This window comes from Petaurus breviceps, unplaced genomic scaffold (genome assembly GCF_028583685.1).
Source record: "Petaurus breviceps papuanus isolate PSGF00001 unplaced genomic scaffold, PetGlider_PUasm1.0 90919, whole genome shotgun sequence".
In the NCBI taxonomy this organism is placed as follows: Eukaryota; Metazoa; Chordata; class Mammalia; order Diprotodontia; family Petauridae; genus Petaurus; species Petaurus breviceps.
This window is the reverse complement of record NW_027187378.1, coordinates 39,649,989-39,669,131: the sequence shown is the minus strand read 5'-3', so window position 1 is coordinate 39,669,131 and position 19,143 is coordinate 39,649,989. Positions and strand designations below refer to the sequence as shown.

The following is a 19,143-nucleotide window of genomic DNA, read 5'->3' as shown; positions in this document are numbered from 1 at the left end:
ACAACCTTATTGACTCACTGGCCAATCAAGAAGTATCTACTGAAAAACAAGCCTCCCCCACCCCAGGCTTCAGGTGCACATTAGCCTAGGGGCAGGGAAGATCTTTAAAATTTACATTCTTATTACAAATACTTATGCAGGTCTCAATCCAAGCTCCCCATCACTGATATGTTTACATGTTTTCTCCCCTAATGGAATGTAATCTCTTTGAATTTAGAAGCTTTTAAATTTTTGGTTTTGTAATCTCAGCAGCTAGCATGGTGCTCAAATCTGAAACCTTCCTAAATCCACCACAGTGGAGTTGACAGAATCCTAATAAAGCTGCCCCTAGCCCCAATATTCTCACTTCCTTATAGGCACCACTGTACCTACTTAGCCCTCCCATCCCCCTCCAATGTCCTAACTTTCATATATGCCTCATTGTTCACTAGAACAACAGGTGTCCATGAACTCATAGTTCTTACCCAGCAGCAGGCATGTCCATGTGATAGGAAGCCAGCCATTGCCTCTACTTAGGCACTGCCCCCATTCCTCATATTTTCCATAGAAACAGCAGGTGTGTCCATGCACAACCACATCTGTCTGGTACCTGATAGGACCACAACAGTCAGCCAATCAGAAAGCAGCAGCACCTGGGTGCCTGAGTGGGGCCTGGACCCAAAAGCAATAGAAGGGACTTTCTCTAAGTAGGCACCTGTGCAGTAATAGTTAAAGAACTGACCTAGAGTGAATTTATGAGGTAGAGAGGCTTATTATAATATCATTATCACACATATGAACACACCCCCCCTCCCACAGATTTTTGGGGGGTTTTCTGTGTGCATTGTGGATAATCACATGGGCAGTTCCACTGTGGCTGGGACCCCTCCTCCATTACCTAAATCCCTTAACAAACTCCTCCTGCCTTTTTATTTTATTTTATTTTTTTAAAGCAATCGGGGTTAAGTAACTTGCTCAAGGCTACACGACCAGTTATTTCTGGGTGCGGTGCTGAGTATCTGAGCCCGGATTTGATCCAGGTCATCCCGACACTGGAGCCGGTGCTCTTACTCGCTGAGCCACCTGGCCGCCCCCTGCCTTTTTAATATTAATCATATTCCTATAGTCTATGTAAATTTTGATTGTGCAATCTGCATCTTTACCCTACAAAAATCCATCTTGCTTTCTCTGAAGTTGCTGGTTCCTCTGGGAACTTAGTCTTCTTAGTGAGAGGAGTCAATCTCAATAAAAGCCTATATTTGGATTAGAGGTGGTCTGACTTAATTCTTTGGGCCGGTTCCACCACAACACATCACCAAACCTCAACAATTTTTGGCCCTAGGTGGGCAGAGACTAAACGCCAACAGAGTGCCCAGGGTGAAACAAAACCAGCGTCACCCCCTGGGGCTCGGGAGTCCCTAGAGCGAGCCCCGGGGCCAGACACGCCAAAGAAGGTGGGGAGAGAGGAGGGCCCAACCACCTGTCAAGCTCCGGCTGGGAGACCCCAGCGAAAATTTACACCAAAGGCCAAGAGCCATTAAAGAAGCATAGGGCAGGCGGCTCCATAGGCCCTGGCCACCCACTTCTACAGTCGGTTCGCCACTGCCTCCCACCCATTCCCTCATGTACACCTGCACCTGCCTTCCGCTCCGTCCCAGCTTCCTCGCACTTCCAGCCTTGTCCCCTCGCACTTCCGGCTCGCACGCCTACCTTCCAGCCCTTTCTCCTCGCACTTCCGGCCGCCCAGGCGCGAGTTAACCTCTCTTTAGCTCTGAAACGGTTGATTGGGAGGGCGGTTTGCTCTGGCTAAGACTGCAGCTGCGACAAGAAGCCCACGCCATGTTCTACCTCCTGGCCCTGTTTGCAGGGCTCAGTAGGCTGCTCATATCTGGACTTGGTGAGTTTCGGATGAGCCGGGGACTTTGACCAAATGGAACGTCTTATGAAGAATGCGCTTTGCAAAAGCTACACCCCTCCCCCCTTATTTAAAGTCCTTACCCCTAGATTCAAGTCCTGGAGCTGGGACTTTAGCAACCCTGTGTCCTCGCTGCTCTGGGCCTCAAGTGACCTCATCTTTCAAATGGGGGCAGTGAGGGAGGGGTCATTGTCAGGACTAAATGACACCCACCTTGTAGTCTTCTGAGCATCTCTGGAAACCTTCGGGCCTCATGTATACAGGCGCCCTGAAGTCCCCCAGTGCTTCAGCTCAGGACCGGCCACCGACTTCCCCCCCAACCTTAGTTTCCTCATAGGGCTATTGTAGAAAACACTTTTGAACCTTAAAGTGCTCCAAATTACTATTTATAAAAGGGCCTCAATCGCCTTTGTCACCCCCGTTTTATCAAGGAGACATTATTTTTGCACAACGTTCACTTTGGTCAGTAGATTAGGGGAAGTATTTGACCAGGTCTTTTATGCTGTCCCTATGGACAAGCTGGAGAGATGGTTTCTGGGGATTTTGTAAGTTTACAAAATATGGGGGAATCGGCAGGGACCCCAAAGAAGGGACTGATCTGCCTGTTCACTCCATGATATTCTTGCTCTGGACTGATGAAAAGCTGCATACTTTGTGCATGGCAAGTCCCCTATTTTCCATCTTAATTTAATTTGTTTTACTCTGATTTTTTTTCCTTGCCAGGATATCTTTTGGGGTTCCCATAATGTATTTTTAGGATCCCAGTATATGGTAGCTGGCATATGTGGTCTCTGGTCAACCCTCATAGCCCTACATCAGAGGTGTCCTTGGCTGTCTTCTAAGGGGGTGGGAAAGTAGAAAGTATCCACCTCCTCTACCCTTAGAGCTGCTCTACGACCAATATTAGGTTTTAGCATCATAGCAATAACCCCAAATAACTTAGTTTACGTTTTCCATAAGTGAGAGCCAAATTGTAAAAAAAATTGCTTTGTCTAACACTAATTCTGGCTCACAATGTTCACTCCAATTTTACAGTAGAAGAGAATTTTACAATACAATTTAGAAATACAATAATACAAACAATAAACTTCATATGACATTAATTAATTGCATTTCCAAATCATCACATATAAAAATTATTGATAGAAGGTTGGGCTTATCAAGTGCAGAGGCTGGCTTCTTGCTTTGTACTGCTCTGACCCATCCCCCTTTTCCCTCTCCTCACAGTTGTAGACGCTGCAGAAGCTGAGGTTGCTTGCCTAGAGGGGCAGGCTTCAGGGTGCCTCTGTTGTCAGTGGGGCCCCTGCTGTAGCTGCTGTGCCTCCCCCCTCCTTTTTGCCAGGTGGGGGAAAGTGACCCAAATTCCCTACTATTCTCTACCACTCTCTTTTTTTAATCTCATCTGGGATGAGAGGGGTTAACAGAATCTGCTAATATGTTTTTTAGCTGTTCTAACTTTTCACTGTAGCCTTAGCCTATTCACAGAGCCAGGATGACAGGGAAAAGAATCTTGAGAATTTTTGAACTTTGATTAAAGTAAACTTCACTTTTGTGTCCATACTTAAAAACTTCTTTTGAGAGTGGGAGCTTTGAATCAGCCAGGCCAGGTGAGTGGGACTCTGGAAAAGCGTGGCATCTAGTCTCCTCTCCCTTGTATTGGAGAGCTCAAAACTTCATCTCTAAGGCATCTCTTTATCAGATCTATGCATTTTCCCAATTTATATTGGTGCCAAATAGTATAAAAAATTCTGTCTTACCTTAAAAATCAAATTGAGGGATGGCATTTCATTTAAAGTTATCTGGATCTATGTTCCAAATGGTATCACACAGAATCTGGGGTTAGGATGTGTGTGTGTGGGTGAGTGTGTGAATGTGTGTGTGTGTGTGTGTGTGTGTGTGTGTGTGTGTGTGTGTATATATATATATATTTATTTACTTTTAGTTTACAACATTGAGTTTCACAATCCCTTGAGTTCCAAATTTTCTCCCCCTTGCTTTGCTCTTCCCTTCCCCACCATGATGGCATGCAGTCTGATATAGGTTCTACATATACCTTCACATTAAACATTAGTCAAGGTGTAAAGAAGAATTATAACTAATGGAATGAATGAGAAAAAAGGAACAAAACAAAACACAAAAGAGAGAGAGCAAGTAGTTTGCTTCAATCTGCTATCAGACTCTGTAGTTCTTTCTCTGGATGTGGATAGCCCTTTCCATCATGAGTCTTTCGGAGTTGCTTTTTTTTTTCTTGCTTTTTGGAAGGGGGAAAACAAGGCAGTTGGGGTTAAGTGACTTGCCCAAGGTCACATGGCTAGTAAGTATTGTATGAGGTCAGATTTGAACTCAGGTTCTTCTGATTCCAGGCCTGGTTCTCTACTCACTGAGCCACCTAGCTGCCTCAAAAAAAAAAAAAAAACCCTTCACACAACTCACTTTTTTTTTTTGTTTTGTTTTTTTGAGGGAGGAAGGCAGGGCAATTAGGGTTAAGTGACTTGCCCAAGGTCACACAGCTAGTAAGTGTCAAGTGCCTGAGGTCAGATTTGAACTTAGGTTTTCCTGGCTCCAGGGCCAGTGCTCTATTCACTGTGCCATCTAGCTGCTTGGAATTGTCTTATAAACTTGCATTGCTGAGAGGAACCCAGTCTATCAAAGTGAGTCATCACAGATACGATGTGTCTGATTCTGGTTCTGGAGGTTATTATGAACTCTGTCTACTCCTCATTTCTTGTATAGCACAATAGTATTCCATTATATTCATATACCCCAACTTGTTTAGCCCTTCCCCAGTTGATGGGCATCCCCTTGATTTCCAATTATTTGCCATCACAAAAAGAATTGCTATACATATTTTTGTACATCTGAGTCTTTTTCCCTCTTGTGTGATCTCTTTGGGATACAGCCCTAGAAGTGGTATTGCTGGATCAAAGGGTATGTGCTTTTTTATAGCCCTTTGGTCATAGCAATTTAGAAAAATTGTTCTCCAGAATGGTTGGATCAATTTGTAACTCCACCAACAATGCATTAGTGTTCTAATTTTTCCACATCCTCTCCAGCATTTATTATTTTCCTGTTTTGTCATAATGATGGGGTGCCATCACATCCAGTTCCAAAATCACATTTTTCCCTAGCCTCAAAACAGTCTCAGGCACTTTCTCTCTAGCTCAAGGGCAGCATGCCCTAGCAAAATATTTTTCTCTCTTTCTCATACAGTACTCAGCTGCACCTATAGAATTTAGTAGTATGACCCAACTTTGTACTGGCTGAAGCAGCTGTGTACTGGGTTATACCTATCATATGTATACTACCTAGCTTATTATATACATCCTGAATCCCTTGTTAGCTTGGGATATACATATACTCCCAATGATGGGTGGTAGCTTTGTCAGCCCTGATGGCTAGCTGACTTAACATACTTTTCCAGCCTAAAACCACACCTCCATGCAGCCCCCCATTGGGCTATTTTCTGATGAATTCTGGGCAATATGCTTGTGAAGTGGATATTAAAAGTGCATGTTCCTTTAAGAACTGACCACTCCTTAACTCCTCCCTAATCTCACCCTGACTCACCTAGTTAGCATAATTGGCCCAAGTGTTACTATAGGTTATCCTTTAAAAACTTTAACTGTTCCCTTTAAGATTGCAGGTTCCCTAAGAACTCTTGCCCGATGTAAAGCATAACAAATCTTTTCTACCTTGACTTAGAGAATGCTTGAGTCCGTGAATTCATTCCAGACTGCTTTCCAGGGATTCTGATTATTGGGGTTCCTAGACTCCCTGACCCCTTGAACTTTGTCAATCTTAGTCAATCTGACCAGTGATATGTGGTACCTCAGAGTTGTTTTGATTTGCATTTCTCTAATCAATAGTGATACAGAGCATTTTTTCATATGCTTATAGATATCTTTAATTTCTTCTTCTGAAAACTGCCTGTTCATATCCTTTGACCATTTATCAATTGGGGAATGACTTGTATTCTTCTAAATTTGACTCAGTTCTCTGTATATTTTAAAAATGAGACCTTTATTAGAGACACTGGTTGTAAAAATTCTTTCTCAATTTTCCACTTCTCTCCTAATCTTGGTTACGTTGGCTTTATCTGTACAAAAACTTTTCAGTTTATGTAATCAAAGTTATCCATTTTGTAATGCTCTCTATCTCTTGTTTGGTCATAAATTCCCCCCTTCTCCATAAATCTGACAGATAACCTATTCCTTGCTCTCCTAGATTGCTTACAGTATCAGCCTTTATATCTAGATCGTGTACCCATTTAGACTTTGTTTTGATAGGTGGTGTAAGATATTGGTCTATGCCCAGTTTCTGCCATATTATTTTCCAGTTTTCCCAGCAGTTTTTGTCAAATAGTGGGTTCCTATCACAGAAGCTAGAGTCTTTGGGTTTATCAAATAGTAGATTACCATAGTCATTGACTGTCGTTTCTCGAGACTGGTCCACTACTCTATTCCTCATCCAGTACCAAGTAGTTGTGATGACTGCTGCTTTGTAATACAGTTTAGAATCCAGTATGGCAAGGCCACCTCCCCTAGCATTTCTTTTCATTAACTCCCCTGATATTCTGGACCTTTTGTTCTTCCAGTTGAATTTTGTTACTATTTTTTCTAGCTCCATAAAATAATTTTTTGGTAGATTGATTGGTATGGGGTTAGAATTTTAATATTAACTATAGTATTATATGTACCTAAATTATCACACTTAAAAGCATGTTAAATTTAGTTAAAATCTGGATTTTACAACTTGGGAAGAACCCATAGCTCTTGTGATTTCTTAGAATGAATAGGAGCTTTATATAATTTAGTCAAGTTTCCAATTTTAACCCACAGACTGATTTAAAATTTAACCAGTACTTAATTTTGGTTTGTAGGACTCCCTAAATTCTAGTGAGATATTTTAATCAAAGTCAATTACCTTTGGTTGTGTCCTGATTCACACAAAACTCAAAACTTTTCTCTATTTTTTGGTGACCCAGGAAGAGGTCCTATTCCAAAGTACAGCTTTGACTCCTGCCTCTCTTTGATCTTTTTTTTCCCACTCTGCCCCTCCACATCCAGAACTTGGCCAGAGTCCAAGAATGGAGAGAGAAAGAGAGAGACAGAGAGAGAGATTTTTTTCCAGTTACTTTTCTTTTTTTTTTTTTTAAAGCAATTCGGGGTTAAGTAACCTGCTCAAGGCTACACGGCCAGCTATTATTTATGGGTGTGGTGCTGAGTATCTGAGCCCGGACCTGATCCAGGTCATCCGCCGGTGCTCTTACTCGCTGAGCCACCTGGCCACCCCTAAGCAATTGGGGTTAAGTAACTTAATCAAGGTTACACGGCCAGGTGTTTCTGGGTGGGTGCTAAGTGTCTGAGCCCAGGATTCAATCTCCAGGTCTTCTCAACACTGGAGCTGGTGCTCTTACTCGCTGTGCTACCTGGCCGCCCCCCAGTTACTTTTCTTTAAGAGGTTCTTGTTAGTCTTTCCAGACCAGGTAGGATTTTTTCTTTTCTGACTGGCTGCATTTTAAACCTTACAAAGATTCATAAATTTGCACATGGACACAGAGCAGACAAATACAAACAGAAAGCACAGAGAATGATAACTTTTCTTGGTCTTTTAGATTATATCATGACCTTATGAGATGGGAGCTGGGACTGAATGCCAGTAAGCCTAAGGAAAGCCCCTCTATAGCCACGTTCATCTCTTCAGTGGCATCCCACTGGAAGAATGAAGAAAAAATAAAAATGAGTTCATGAAGAACTCCCTAAGAAATTACCAAACAGAGCATCCTATGTCTAGAGGGAATTTGCCAGGCTGCAAGAGCCCTGGGTGGTGGGGCCCAAAAGATCCAGTCAAGCCTTCCTAAGTGCCTGAAGTACCTCCCAGCTAAGAGAAGAGAAAAAAGATAGGCTAACCTTTGGATTTAGAGGGGGTCCAAATCAAAGACTCTGCTTTAAGTAGAATGCAGGGGTGGGGGGGGGAGTGTCAGAGTTCAGAGACTTTGCCTATCCAGGAACACCAAAAACTCTTGCAGTTTCATGGTGTGTTGTGGGGTTGTCTCAAAGAATTTAGAGTCAGACCATCTCTAATCCAAGTATAGGTATTTATTGAGGATTGATGCCCCTCAGAAGAGGGCTAGGTTCCAAGAGGAACCAGCAACTTAGTAAGACGACATAGGCAAATTTATAGGGTAATGATGCTGATTACATGACAGAGATTATGAATATTAAAAAGGCAGGGGGGTTGTTAAAGGATTTGATAATGGGGAGGGATCCCTTCTGTGGTTTGGTGGTCAGACATCCTGGTCATGCTGCTTTTTGATTAGCTATCTATTATAGTTCTGTCTGGTCAAGGTGGATAGTTAGGTATTGTGGTCCTATCTTGGACTAAATGGATGAAGTGATTGTGGTTGAGTACAAGGACACACCTGTTCATATATGTGAATTGGATCTGGTGTCAGTGGCTAGCTGGGGCAATGGCTATATTGAGTTTGGGGACTTGTGATATGATTAAAGCCTCAGGGCATGCTGTTGTTCAGCGAGGCCCATAAGGAAGTTAGACAATTTTGGGGCTAGGTGCAGCTTTATTAGGGTCATTCTTGACTTCTCCCTCATCCTTCCATATCTAATCCATTATCAATTTCTATGAATTCAACTACTACAAAACCTCATGAATCTGTTACCTTTTCTCTAATCAACTAACCATTACCCTAGTTTGAGCAATCCTATTGCTAGGATTATTATAATATTCAATCTCTAGCCTCAGATGATTTATTCAACCTGTTTCACATCTGGAATGTAGTTCTCCCTCCTCTGTCTTTTGAATTCCTTATCATTCTCCTAACCATTACTGTCCCCTACCTTGTCCAATTATCTTGTATTCTAATCGGTATACATGCTGCTTCTTGCTAAATTTCAGTTAGGGCACACAAAGTTGGAAGATTAAGAGAGAAACTGGGGAAGAGGGCAGAATTGGGTAAAATAAGGGGAAACTGAAGGAATATCAGACAAATGGGAAATGATACCATTGACGGATTCATAAGTCAGGGTCTCACTGACTTATCTCAATGCTGTAGCTGTGGAATTGAAAATAGAAAGCAGTCTTTTTCACTCTACTTTACTAATTTGTATGTGGCTTCAATCTCTGTATAGTATCTGTATAGGTGGTGAAGATGCATTAGGTATAAGATAGACACAAGAAAAGGTTAGTGGTAAGTGGGAATGAAGGTAGAAAAAGGACCCTTGCTTATATCCTGGGTAAAAAAACACTACCTTTTCAGACAGTTGTAAAGAAACGGAAGATTATAGATCTAGAGAGAGTAGTAGGAAGCAAAGAGTCAAAAATAAGGAAAAATTATAAGAATTACAAAATCTTGCTGCACAAATTTTGGACATAAAAGGTCGAATTTCAGAGAGAAATGGGGGTAATATATAGAATAGGTTAAATTGATTCTACTATTATGGAAACTTAGAAATGAAAACTACTTTGGAACTTTATAAAGGGGAGCCAGAGAAATAGTAGATCCTGAACTGAGGTTATTTTAGCAGGTAATAAAAAACTTGTTTGCTTTCTCCAGATATTCAACAGTCATTTGTAGAGATCACAGTTCCAGAGGAGATCCTGTCAAATTCAAGTGATTCAGACTCAGACTATGTAAGGAGCAGAATAACTCAGAATTCTAAGTATGATATTAATTCTTATCTTTTTAATTGCACCAAGAAACCTAACCACACTTCATTAAGTAAGTCTATCAACATGTATGAGTACCTAAAAGGAACATACATTTAGCTATTAGCTTCATTGTGGAATGATGAGAGTAAACAAATTGTGGGTTTTAAAGTCATTTAGATGAGATCTCTGTGTCACAAGTGAAGTGGAGAACTGAGGTATTACAAATTATATATCTTACTCTCTCCCCAAAAAAGCCTAAAACTTTTCACTGGAAAATCCAGTTATTTGAGGGGGAAAATGTTTTAGCTTGATTTTCATATATAAAGTCACCTTAACTCTATATGTTACTTCCGTTATGTGACTTAAAAAGTATTGTAGTAATAATATGTTAAAATAGTGTTCTGAAATAGCTAATTTGTCTTCCTAAATTCCTTTCTATTGTGGCATGGTTTTTACTATGTAATTTATTTGCTGGAAAAGATGGAGAAAAATAATCGTACAGCAATTATGCTCTTTTATACTCATAATACTCTGGTGCCCAATTGTAGGTCCGAATCTGGTCCACATGACAGACATTAGCTTTCTTGACATTCCTCTAACCTAATGTTCCCATCTCCTGACTCCAGGCATTCTTCCTACCCCCCCCCCTTCCCGCCCCTACCTTCCCCCAATGCGGGATACTCTCCTCATCTTTTTCCCCCAGCTTCTCTGATTTCCTTCAAGTCTTATCTAAAGTCCCTCTTTCTACAAGAAGCTTTTTTTCAGTCCTTGCTAATTTTAATGCCTTCTCTATGATTAATTATCTCCAACTTATCCTGTCTTTATCTTTGTAGGTAGCTGTTTGCATATTGTCTCCTTCATTAGACTGTGAACTCCTTGAGAAAAAGAGTATTTTTAAAAATCCGATTATTTTAAGAAATTATTTTTGCCTTTCTTTGTGTCTCCAACACTTAGCATGGTGCTTGGCACATAATAGATGCTTAATAAATGCTTGCTGACTTGACTTAGTTGCTCTCCATGAACTAGTCTAGCTAATTATGGAGTGGCTTATTCGTAGCCAGCTGACCATTAAGTGATCATTTATCTTACTATTGTGACCTATTCAACAGATAAAAATATATAATGGCTCTTAAAACCTGTGCCATAAAAATACATTTGGCTTCCTTCCACTTCCATAAAAATATAAAATGTTCTCCTTTTGTACTTGTAGTGATGGTGGCAGAAGAGGGGAAGAGGGTGATAAGAATCTCAGAGTTTTATAGGTTATCCATGGATATTTACCTTTTTTTTTAGTGAGGCAGTTGGGGTTAAGTGACTTGACTAAGGTCATACAGATAGTAAGAGTCCAGTGTCTGATGCTGGATTTGAACTCAGATCCTCCTGACTCCAGGGCTAGTGCTCTATACGCTATGCCATACAGCTGCCCAAACATTGGCTTTTAGTGCCCTTAACATGAGGTCTTTGTGAAATGACTGGCAAATTAATATAAATATAAGCATATTCATATTGGTGCTTATGCTATAAATGAAACGATAAGGCATAAGTAAGTTTGCTATTAAATGAAAGATCTCAGATTCTTCTTAGAGAAGTGATTTGGCAGAATTGGTCATGCACCCAAAGAAATTAAGAACTATCATTTAATGGGATGGTTTATCTCCCCTTGCAGTGATCATGATAACCATAAAAAACAGACTACCATAAAGATAATTGTTGCTTATAGGCCAACATCTATCACAGACAATGAAGAAGTATGTTAAGGGGTTCCTTGAACTTAGCTTTTTGAGTTCCCATATTTTTCAGAAACACTGGATCTAGAGTATGCAGAAGGCCCTGAATGTGTCAAAGACAAGTTTTCCCCCACCCCCAACCTCACTCCAGATGGTATAGTTTCTTGTTTTCACCCCAAGCTGGACTCCCATGTGTCACTGGGATTCAAGACAGGTGCCAGTTAGTCTGCACTAAGCTGTGAAACTAACTGCTTGTGTAGCTGAGACCTTTGTCTCAGATCCTCTCATCTTCATGGTCAAGTGGGGAAAAGAATATTGATTTTGCCATCGCTTTGTCCCTCCCTTTTGGACAGGGGCTTTGTCCTTTTCCCGATTTTATTGCACCTTCCCCCTTTCCATGCCACACCCCTTTAGGAGGAGATTTCTATTTCTCCTCCTTTCTTTGTTGTATTGTCATAAATATGTGAACTTCTGTATGAATTGTGAGCTCTTTGCTCTGGCTTTGGGTTCCACATTCATATTCATTTATCTTGCAATAAGCCTAGTTGAAACACAATGTCTCATGGACTTGTGAAATTATGCTTGGTTAACAAGTAGAAAAATTACCTAAAGAAACTGAAAAGACTTTCCAAACTAAATATATACCTTAATATTTAGTAATTTCAAAGAAAGTTGGGAAATAGAGTTTAGGAATGAAATGAAAGAGGTGATTACAATGATTCATCCGTATGTCATGAAAAATTTTTTTTAAGAAGAAAATAGGAAGATGTTGGTTGTGTCAGCCATTAAATAGAGATAGGGAGTAGACCTATGATTTCACTGATATATAGAACTGCCAAATGAGAATTCCTCCTCCACTAAATGCAGGTCAACACTGAGTAATATCATTAAAAAGTAGAAATAACTACCTTGAGAGACAAGAAACAACTTGTTTATCTATGTGGAAGTAATAATCTTTCTTTAAGATCCAACTCTATAAAGCCTATGTCATCAGTTTTTCAGAACATTTGGTACAGACCTCTTCTTTGTAGTTGGTGTATTATAGTTATTTATTTAAAAGTCTCTTCTATTAAGTCATATAGATTTGGACCCGGATAGGATCTCAGAAGTCATCAAATCCAACTTTTTATTTTACATTTGAGGAAATTGAGGCCAAGAAAGGTTAAATAGCCTGACCAGATTCACTACTAACTGTAGTAAATTCATGGCTACTAACTGTCTTGAGGTAGAATTTGAATTCCAGAATCCAAGTCTATTACTTTATCTACTACATCATGCTGTCTCTTTAGATTTTAGTTTCCTTAAGATCAGGGACTATGTCTGTTTTTACCTTTGTATCTTCTTTTTAGACTCTGGATTTACTCTCCCAACCCACAAGCACATTATCAAGTCAGGTTCCTAGAGAAAGGGAGGCTGCATTTTCCTTTCAAACTTCTAACATACCTCTGAAGGTTTATGGGGGAGTTTTTTTTAATGCTATGATCTCAAGTCCCTATTCTGGTGTGTTCTTTGTAAAGTTAACCACCAGCTATTAACTTCCCCAGTTTAATTTGACCAATTAATACCAATTGGCTTTTACAAAGAGATATTTCCTTTGAAAATAGATCAAGAACAGAAGTATAAACATTTTTCCCAATACCTGAGCCACACTCTCTCCTATACCATTTTGGTTCATAGAGTCAAACTTAGAGCATTTTCTATATAGATAGTATTTGAACCACTGAGTTCACATTCAATTTTGACATAGCCAGTGAATCAATTATCATAGTTTTCTCCTAGTTAGCTGCAAACTATGCTGCCTGAAAAACCTAGCATGGACTTTGAATTTCAGACCTTGGGTGGCTTGTAAGTCTCTCCAATACTCCATCTAAAAATGGGATGGACAGATATAACAAAACAATAGGGCCAGTCACTCATGGGCCAGATGGCAGCAGCCCCAGTAGAGAAATAAAGACCTGTGGTCTCTCTCCTCACCAAGGGATCACAGTAGGCTTTACTTCCTAATTAGAACACATCTAAGCAGGAAAGAGTCAAAGGAAGATTTCTTTGGTGGTTAGTGCCTTTTGAATGCCCTTTTCTTCTAGCTCAGCAGCAGATCAACAGTCCATCTCTTTTCCCATGTAATTAGAAGATAGGAACCAGTTACAGAATATCTGGTACATGTTTCAAATCAGGGAACTTCTATTACCCATCATTATTCCTTTCCAGAAGTAGGTTCTCCAGGATCTTCCATGGGGTCTAGCAGTAGGTAAAGCATGTGCTCTGATGATGGGGTTCCATTGGCTAGGCCCCTGTTACATTTGTGTTACCAGTATCTGGAGTAGTCTCCTTTATAAAGTAGATGATTAGTAAATATTTGCTGAATGAATTAATTTATTCTCAGTTCCTCTGATCTAATTACTAGAAACCTTAAGAGTCCTCTTAAGCTCTGTGGTCCTAGATAATAACTACCATGAATGTCACATCTTTCTAGTACTCTCCTTTCTTTTCTCTTTTTTTCACTTGTGATAAAAATCACATTTGAGACCAAACTAACAAGGGAATAAAATTTGCTATTTTGAGTAACTATTCTGTTGTCACTAAGATAGTAATGTGCCTATGAAATGATTCGAATTCTTCAATAAAAATTGAGGGGCATAGTCTTCCAGTGCCTATGGAATTTTGACAGGGGCTAAACAAAGTATTGGAGGTGCTGCTGTGAGGTCTTAGTATAGTTGCCACATAAGGACCCTGATCTATATACATCCATTTATTGACCATCCTCAGTACTTACAGATTACCAGGAAGTTTTGTGATCTGGAAGGTACTCAGTTATGTTGCTAGTAGTGTGAAGAACTGTAACATTTGGTCAACTAGAAAGGCTATGGACCTGACAACCACATGGGTCACACACCAGGACTGTGTCCTGGGCGAGAAGGAACGCCTTGTGAATGTAGAAGCAGCAGACCAGGGACACCACTGGCTGTGGACACTTACAGAAGGTTATTTCATACCTTCCACTTCCAGTTTATATGCACAACTGGCCCCAGTAGGAAAGTCATAGTAACAGGAACAAGGTAGAGAGAGCAGAGACACTATAATTCTTTCTCATATTAGAGATGATTGAGACATTTGAATAAGTGACTATTCTTTGTTCCCTCCCTTACCAGCTGGGTTATCATACCTTTTCTGAGTCCAGGTTTATCTAGATATTTTTGATAGCTAAAATTAGCTCATTTCATGTTCATAACAGCTTTGTCAGGTAGACAGGATAAGTATTATTGCCTCCATTTTACGGATGCGATCACTAAAGCACAAAGGGATTTAAGAAGAGCTGGGATTCAAACTTAGGTCTTCTGATTCCAAGTCCAGTGATAACAAGTATAGATTTTGTTGGAGTTTGGATGTTATGGGATGGTTCCTGAGAGGAGTCCTTAAATCCGTATTCTTCCCAAGATTAACAACCTTGGCCCTTATTCAAGTTTTACTAAATTTTTCCTTAAAACATTCCTTAAAACATCATGAGACTTGATTGGCTCAGGGGCATTAAGGCTCAGGCTCTTGACATCACTTCCTAGTTTCCTGAGTACAAAACAACCATGAGGAACTGCAGACACTGTGATGCTTCACCAACTTCAATGGGCAGCTCGAGTAAGGGAGCTTCACTCAGGTCAATCAACATGGGCTGTACTCTGTATAACCTATTTAGTATCTTCTTGTTATGGCTAAGTAACCATTTGTAAATGGTTAAGTGACTTATGAGTGTCTCATATTGTTCCTTTATTAAACCTAAACTGCAGGAAATTTGCCTGAATTAGTCTTAGCTCAGAACACCAAGCAATTAAATGCTTTATATGTTTCCTTGTCATCTTAAGATGTAGCATAACTAAATTCTTTCTGAAATTACACTACCTACTTCTGGGGGTGGGGGTCTAGGGGAATGTTATGATCTGGGACTGCATTTTAAATCTTAAGCTAGGATATGGGAAATCCTATGAGTTTGGTGAGTTAGTCTGAGACACAGAGAATCACACAGATCTAAGGCACAGAGGACTTAATAGAGCTGAATACTGCCAGTTACCTTACTGATGCTCTCTTAAGGATCCCATTTCTTTGGTTCCTGTTATTTTTCTGGTTCTAATTGTTTTCTGTTTTTTTTTCCCCAGGGTTTTTTTTTTTTTGGCTCTTTGGTCTCCTACTTTTATCTGTGTCTCCTACAGATTCCCTTATTGATGATGGTATTTATGAACTTGGGACATAATAGTTAAAAGTTATAGTTAATGCTATTTTTAGAAAATTATAAATGTAAACTTTAAATGAAGATTATTTTGAATTAATGAAGAAGTATTTATTAAATACTATATGCAAAGCACTGTGCTAATGAAGGAAGACATTGTAAATATCTCTTGAGTAATAATAGATGTAAACAGTACTATTTTATTTTATAAATAAAATACTGACTTCTATACTATGCTGACTTCTTGTTGTTCTGGATATTCTAGGAAGGGATTTCATATAGTATGTCAATAGAAGGGAGACTGTATAACTTACACCTCAAAAAAAGGTAAATGTTTATTTCCTTGGATTGATTTTAGCTAATCTTAATTGCAAATAAACCAACCCTAATTAACTGAAATTAGTATGAATAAAGAATTGAGGATGACACTAAGATTGTAAGCCTGGGTGATTGGAAGGATGGTGGTATTCTCAATAGTAATACGGAATTTGAGGAGAAAGAAGGGTTTGGGGAAGAATAGAATGAGTTAAGTTTTGGACATGATAAGTTTGAGATATCTACAGGTAGCCAGTTTGAGATATCCAGTGGGCAGTTGGTTATGTAAGCCTGGCATGTAGTAAGTGCTTAATAAATGCTTATTGATTTGACTAGCAGTCAGGACTGAAGTCAGAACTGGTTAAATAGATATTAGAATCATCTGCAAAGATAACTGAACTCATGGAAACAGATGAGATCATCACCAAGTGAGATAGAAAAAGGAAGAGAACCCAGGACAGTCCCTTTGGGGTTATCCACAGTTAGGAAGCATGGCCTGGATGAAGATAAAATAAAGAAGACTGAGAAAGGGTGATCAAAGATATAAGATGAGAACCAGGAAAGGCCAGTGTCATGAAAACCTAGAGAGAAGAAAGTATCCAGAAATAGAAGGTGAACAACAATGCCAAAGGCTACAGAGAGGTCAAAAAGGAGTAGGCCTGAGAAAAGGCCTGTACATTTGGAAATTAAAAATAACTTTGAAAAGAACAGTTTTAGTTGAATGATGAAGGAATTCAAGCTACAAAAGATTTAGAAGAAGGCAAAAGGAGAAGCAGAAGCATTCACTCTAGGCTGCTTTCTCAAGGAGTTTAGCCAGAGGATGACATTTAGAGGGGATAGTAGGATCAAGTGAGGATTTCCTGAGGATTTGGGAGATGTGGGTGTGTTTTTAGGCATCAAGGAAGTAGCCAATAAAAATTGAAGATTAGTGAGAGAGTGAGAATGATAGAAGGAGTAAGCTTCTGGAAAAGACAGGAAAGGACAGAATCCAAACATACATGTAGAGGTGGTTGTCTTGGTAGGAAGAAGGGCCACTTCTTTGTGTGAGACAGGTAAAGAGGGAAGATAATGAAGGAGAGGGATGTGAGATGAGGAAGAGGTAGAAGACAAAAACCTGGGCAAATGGCCTCAATTTTCTCAGTGAAGCATGAGGCAAGGTCCTCATGATGGGAGTAGAGGGAATACCATGGGAATTCTGAACAAGGAAGAAGAGGTTTAGAATAGCCACTATGATGCATGAAATAGTGAATGAATGAGGGAGGTGTAAAAGGATTGCTTTGCTGCAGTGAGAGCCCAATTGAGATTATATAACAGATTTATAGTGGACTCAGTTAACACAATTCCATATTTTCTCCAGCTCCATTCGTCAGCAAATAGGAATAGAGACAATAGATGTTTTGTGTGTGTGTGTGTGTGTGTGCGCTCACATGCATGTGCATGCATATGCATGCATGGGATAATCCATCTCTTTTGTGTAGATTCAGGTGGTGTGAAGAAGTAGGTCATGGGAAATAAGTAAAGCAAAGAACTGGGAAGTTTGAGAAAGTTTCAATATGAGTCCATAGACCAACACCCTTTTCACTGATACCAATGGAATGATGATTCTGGTTTATCCTGTAGCAAGAATATTAAGATTTATGATTCAGCTCCTCCCCTAATGTCTGTACACTGGTAAATGAACAAGGATTTTATGTTTATTAAGTACCAGTAGGCAAATTAAAGTTTACTGATGTTATAAAAACGGTGTGATTTTTAAACCCTTTGTCTTCTTGTCTTCCACTTTGATATTATAATTGCAAAAGCAGAAGGGAGCAACATGAGACTGAGGGTCATTTAAAATTTTTATTTCATGGGTTGCCACCACCAAAAAATTCAACACTATATGGTCAGCCTACAAATGATATACATTTTGATAATCAGCAAATCTAATTTTCAGAAACAGACTCTATGTTTCCACTGCCAATTTCTTTTTTTTAATTATTCATTCTTTTTTTATTACTAGTTTTCAGCATTCATTTCCACAAGATTTTGAGTTATAAATTTTTCTCCCCGTCTTTCCCCTACCCCCTACCCTAAAATAGCTAGCCTACTGAATACCCCTTTCACCAATCTGTTCTCTCTTATATCCTTCCCCCATCTCCTCCCCCTAACTTTATAGTAAGGCAAGATGGATTTCTATACCCCAATGCCTGTATATCTTATTTCCCAGTTGCATGTAAAAAAAAAAAACAACTCAATTTTTTAATACACATTTGTTTTTAAAACTTTGAGTTCTCAATTTTTTCCCTTTTTCCCTGCTCATCCACCCCCACTGGGAAGATAAGCAATTCAATATAGGTTGTACGCGCATAGTTATGCAAAACATTTCCATAGTAGGTATATTGTGAAAGACTATATTTCCCTCCATCTGTAATGGGAATATAAATTTTTAAGATCTTCCCTGCCCCTAGGCTAAAGTGTACCTGGAGCCTGGGGTGGGAGGCTTGTTTTTCAGTAGATACTTCTTGATTGGCCAGTGAGTCAATAAGGTTGTTACATTCTCTGAGCCAAGAGAAGGCTATATAAGCCCTGATGTGTAGCTTTGTTTTGGAGCTCACTTTGAGAAGTGTTCTGTGATTTTATCTGGATTATGGAAAGCTGTTGTTGAGAGCCCCCCCTCAGCTTTGAAAAACCAGATGTTGAAACCCAGATGTTGATTTGGTATGGATGTAATGGTTGGACAGTTTAGAAACTGTCTACTTGATCTGTTTCTCTGTCTTAATAATTCTGTCTGTATAATCTGAAGTTCAGGGTGCTGACCTTTTTCCCCTGAACTAGGTAAAGGATACATATGTTTGACTGATTAAAGTAAGCTTGTTAAACCATTTTGAGTTGCTTTCCTTTAACAAAGCAGATCCAAGAACCTGTGTTGGCAGACACCCTGGGGATGCTGGGGTGCTTGCCGCTACACCATCCTATCCCACCCCTCACTTATTCTGTTTTCTTCTTTGACCCTGTCCCTTTTCAAAAGTGTTTGCTTCTAACTATCCTGTCCTCCAATCTGCCCTCCCTTCTATCATTCCCCCTCTTATCCCCATCTCCCCTATTTTACTGTAGGATAAGATACCCAATTTAGTGTGTATGTTATTCCCTCCTTAAGCCAAATTGAATGAGGGTAAGGTTGACCCATTCCCTTTTGCCTTCCTGTTCTTCCCCTCCATTGTAACAGTTTTCCCTTGCCTCTTCTATATGAGAAAATTTACCTTATTCTGTCTCTCCCATCTCCTCTCATTATATTCCTCTTTCACCTGTTAATTTTATTTTTTAGATATCATCCCTTCATATTC

General features: G+C 39.7%; 1 protein-coding gene across 1 annotated transcript in view; it reads left to right on the top strand.

Moving 5' to 3' along the window:
- Positions 1-1,743: 1,743 nt before the first annotated feature.
- LOC138152210 (disintegrin and metalloproteinase domain-containing protein 32-like) overlaps positions 1,744-19,143 on the top strand; it is a 140,865-nt gene continuing 123,465 nt past the window's right edge. Inside the window, exons 1-3 of the mRNA XM_069075980.1 lie at positions 1,744-1,876; positions 9,465-9,541; positions 15,768-15,829. Of these exons, the coding sequence (XP_068932081.1) occupies positions 1,819-1,876; positions 9,465-9,541; positions 15,768-15,829 (197 nt within the window). The 5' untranslated portion in view covers positions 1,744-1,818. The remainder of the gene's footprint in view (positions 1,877-9,464; positions 9,542-15,767; positions 15,830-19,143) is intronic.